Consider the following 3,454-nt stretch of genomic DNA (forward strand, 5'->3'; position numbering starts at 1 on the left):
ATAATGGTACTATGCTTGCTAAGTACTTATCTAACTGATCGTTCTTTTTTTTTTATCCTCTGGTACACATGTGTTGGTAACTTCACCCGCAGAAAAAAAGGTGTTGCTGACTAATGTGCGCCATTGAATCCATCTTGAAGTATCTAGTGAAATCCCTAAACTTCAGGTTTCTCTTTCAGGTTACATGTTCTAGATTATTCGAACTAAAACTATCAAGACAGATGTGTGGTTATCATATACTACGACCCACGACAGCTTAATACTACAACCTGCACATGGGACGATGGGTCCAAGAATTACTGAGCCGAGAGAGAAAGTTACGCAAAGTTGCGCTCTCTCTCTCTCTCTAGAAACACAACGCTTGTTCAGTCACCGGACGTTTGGCTTAAGCCCGCTGGCAATGTAAAGTACCAAGACAATATCTTAACCAATCAAGATCTGACAGACATCGCAAAACGAGAGATGACCTAGATATGAGATGACTTGGGGATCGATCGAGGTCCAACTGATTAACTAATGTAAGTGACATAACCTTGGCCAAACTTAGCTAAGCGTAAGCTATGTGAAGACTTAAGGAATTGATCGAGGTCCTTCATCGATCTGATGAGCCGATGGATGGACCCTTAATTTGTTCACGTTAACCGAGCGTGGACCAGCTGGACACTAGCTCTTGAAAACAGACTTGCATATTCCCCAGTTTCAGTTTCTCCACGGAGAAGTATGTGCCTCCCAAGCCTGACTGGCACATCCCTTTTTTTCTCACAAACACCTCCTCAAATGTAGCATTAAACATATATGTATATATACAGACTTCAAAGTATGGTGGGATGCTTTCTTCTTACAAAGTTTGCTCTGGGGCTTTCTCATCGCCCTTCTGCGCCTTGATGTACTTTGTGATGGCCTCAGCAATACGAGCGAAAGTGCTGGTAGTGACAAAGGCTGCGTTGCCTGTGTGCTCGTCCTCAACTTCATATTCCACAGTTGATATTATTGTAGATGTGTTATCTGCATCCCGTACAATCTCAAACCGTACGAAATACTTCAAAAATCCGAGATTGAGGAGACCTCCTTCTATTACCAGTGCCTCCTTGACAAAGTTTTCATTGTCAATCTTGGTGAACTTTTCTTTCTGGTATTCCAGTCCAGGGATTCCTAGCATGCATTAATCACCAAAAAATAAAAATTATTTCCAGCCTGAAGCTAAGATTTTGGGGTGCATATTCCGAGAGGAAAATAAGGACTTGCTGGTCGGAAGTATAAGGGTTCAGATTCTAACCAGGAGGAAAGGTGAGACGCAAGACTGTTCCAACACCACCATCTCCAACCACAACCTCGAACTTTGAGAGCACGTCGGGAAGCAATTGAGGGATCAACTGGCCCAAAAGGAGGCCTCCATAGACCTCCCACACCTCGGCTGCCGGGAGGTCACTCTTCAACTCATGGCAGAGGCTCCCTTTCATTGCTTTTGGAGAAACCTTGCTTTTTGTGAGCTCTGTGTGACTTATCAACGAGTGCGCTGGTGTACATATATAGATTTCATTTTGTGTGCAATTGTTGGGTACTGCATTCTGAGCATATGTTGGTTGGGATGTCAACACTAGGCATCACATTATGCTTTAATAAAAAATTGTGTTTATATGATATAGTCAACCATACGATGCCACATCACCATCAATCTTGTTTTTATTCAAGTTAAAGAAAAATCGTGTGCAAGGGAATCTTTTCCTAGGGTGCTACCCTCCCTACTTACATGGTGCGCGCGAATCTCTACATTCAGCTTTGACCAGGTTTGATCATCAAAATGTGGGTTATGCGTTGCATAATCATACCATTAAATTTGTAGTTCAAAATAATTTTCAACGGCTTAATTCTTCCTCCTCTTGTGTTTCTTCCTTGTCTTGCTCTCTTTCTACGCCCGGGATATGCAAATTAAACAGCTCTTCTGCACGGCGTGCAACATCAGTTTGGAGAGCAGAGAGAAAGAGATAACCCAGAGAGATATTCGGTGTTGGATTGCAACTTCAGCAAAACCTCTATCCCCGTGGCGATACTGTTATACCAAAACAATCTTGGAGGGTGAAGTGCACCGGTTCTAAAGGCTGGGAGAGTTGACTGTATGGTTTTATAATTAAGAGGGGTTGAGTGTACTTTTCATAATTGGTAATTGATTTTTGGAAGGGTGGGATGTCTTACTTTAGCTAGGCGTATGAGTTAATTAATTAGGTCCTAACTAACGATGGGAGCTAGTAGGTGGTGCCTTGACCGGGCACCTTCGCATAAATTAAGTGAGAGGCGATCCATCCGTTGCGTGACATTGGGGCACATTGTTAAGTGACATTTACTTGGGAGAAGACTTGGGGGCAGATCGACGTTGTAATTAAGGAACACATCGATTGATGGATCCTTTGTTTACGATAACCCGAACATCGAGCTTGCCACTAGCACATGGGGGTGGTTTGTATCACTGGTCAAGATTACAAATTCTGCAACTGGTGTAGTAAAACAATGGTCTCGCAGATAAATTGGGGGTGCAGGTAACGTAATTGGAGCAGTGATGGAAGACAATCAATCATATGCATGGCTGCACAACTGAATCAGCGTAATTGATCACTCACCTTTGTTTCAAGCTGAAAATGCCGCCCACTCCAGAGTCTGAAGACGAGGCAGTGACAGGCCAATAGCAACCTGCTTCCCCATGACTTGTTGGTGACCAAAGCACACGTAGTGCATCAGATCCGCTGTTAAAATTCCTGGTAACTGAAAGGGGACGAAAGTATTACAGGCTAACGAGAGACTGGGCTGAATCTGGGGAGGGGGAGCGAGCAGGGGATTGGCAGGACTGTGGAGGTGACGGGCCGTTTGTGTACCGTAAGTAGCCAGCGAGCTGAGCGCGCGCGGCCAAGGAGGAGATGGCTGGATCCAATCCTGACGCAGTTCTTGGAGAGCGCACAGGGAGAGGGCGGATACATCCGCTGCGCCACTCCGTCAACGGCCGACGCACCCGCGTGTGCTCGGTCGATCGAGCAGCATGGCCATCGGCGGGGGCGGAGCAAGGGGGGTAGGGAGTGGCCGGCGAGAGGCATCGCCGTGGATGGGATGGTTGGGGGCGGCGACGACGAGGTGTTCGTGGGTAGCCGCAGTTGGCAAATCAGGCGCCTCAAACGCCTAATCCCGTCCATGGGCACCGCACCCCTCATATTTGCCACTCTACATCCGCTTATCTCATATTCGGCGCCTTATATCCATACTACACATGCAAACGTTGATTTTATCCTACGTGATCGAACGACGGACAATAAAAATCGGCTGCAAAGAAACACAAGATCGGCTGCAAACAGACATTAACATAAACATCACCAGATCCAAAAGATCATACTTCGTTTAAGTTCATAAACTTCTACAACTAAAAACAATATAAACGTGGAGGAGGAGGAGGGGGGCTGTAAGCACCACT

At 45.8% G+C, this 3,454-nt stretch overlaps 1 protein-coding gene across 3 annotated transcripts; it reads right to left on the reverse strand.

Moving 5' to 3' along the window:
- Positions 1-618: 618 nt before the first annotated feature.
- Positions 619-3,173, reverse strand: LOC109747162 (norbelladine synthase). 3 transcript variants are annotated; one of them, XM_040395303.3, is made up of 4 exons: positions 2,868-3,173; positions 2,616-2,757; positions 1,277-1,516; positions 619-1,152 (listed from the first exon to the last, which is right to left on the reverse strand). In XM_040395303.3, the coding sequence occupies exons 3-4, from the start codon at positions 1,458-1,460 to the stop codon at positions 839-841; spliced, it is 498 nt and encodes a 165-aa protein (XP_040251237.1). In that variant the 5' UTR covers positions 1,461-1,516; positions 2,616-2,757; positions 2,868-3,173; the 3' UTR covers positions 619-838. The 3 variants fall into 3 exon arrangements, with proteins under 3 accessions (XP_040251237.1, XP_040251236.1, XP_020161838.1); XM_040395302.3 differs by having other exon boundaries at positions 1,277-1,568; XM_020306249.4 differs by having other exon boundaries at positions 1,277-2,757.
- Between the last annotated feature and the right edge of the window lie 281 nt (positions 3,174-3,454).

Source organism: Aegilops tauschii, chromosome 7 (assembly GCF_002575655.3).
Source record: "Aegilops tauschii subsp. strangulata cultivar AL8/78 chromosome 7, Aet v6.0, whole genome shotgun sequence".
Lineage (NCBI taxonomy): Eukaryota > Viridiplantae > Streptophyta > Magnoliopsida > Poales > Poaceae > Aegilops > Aegilops tauschii.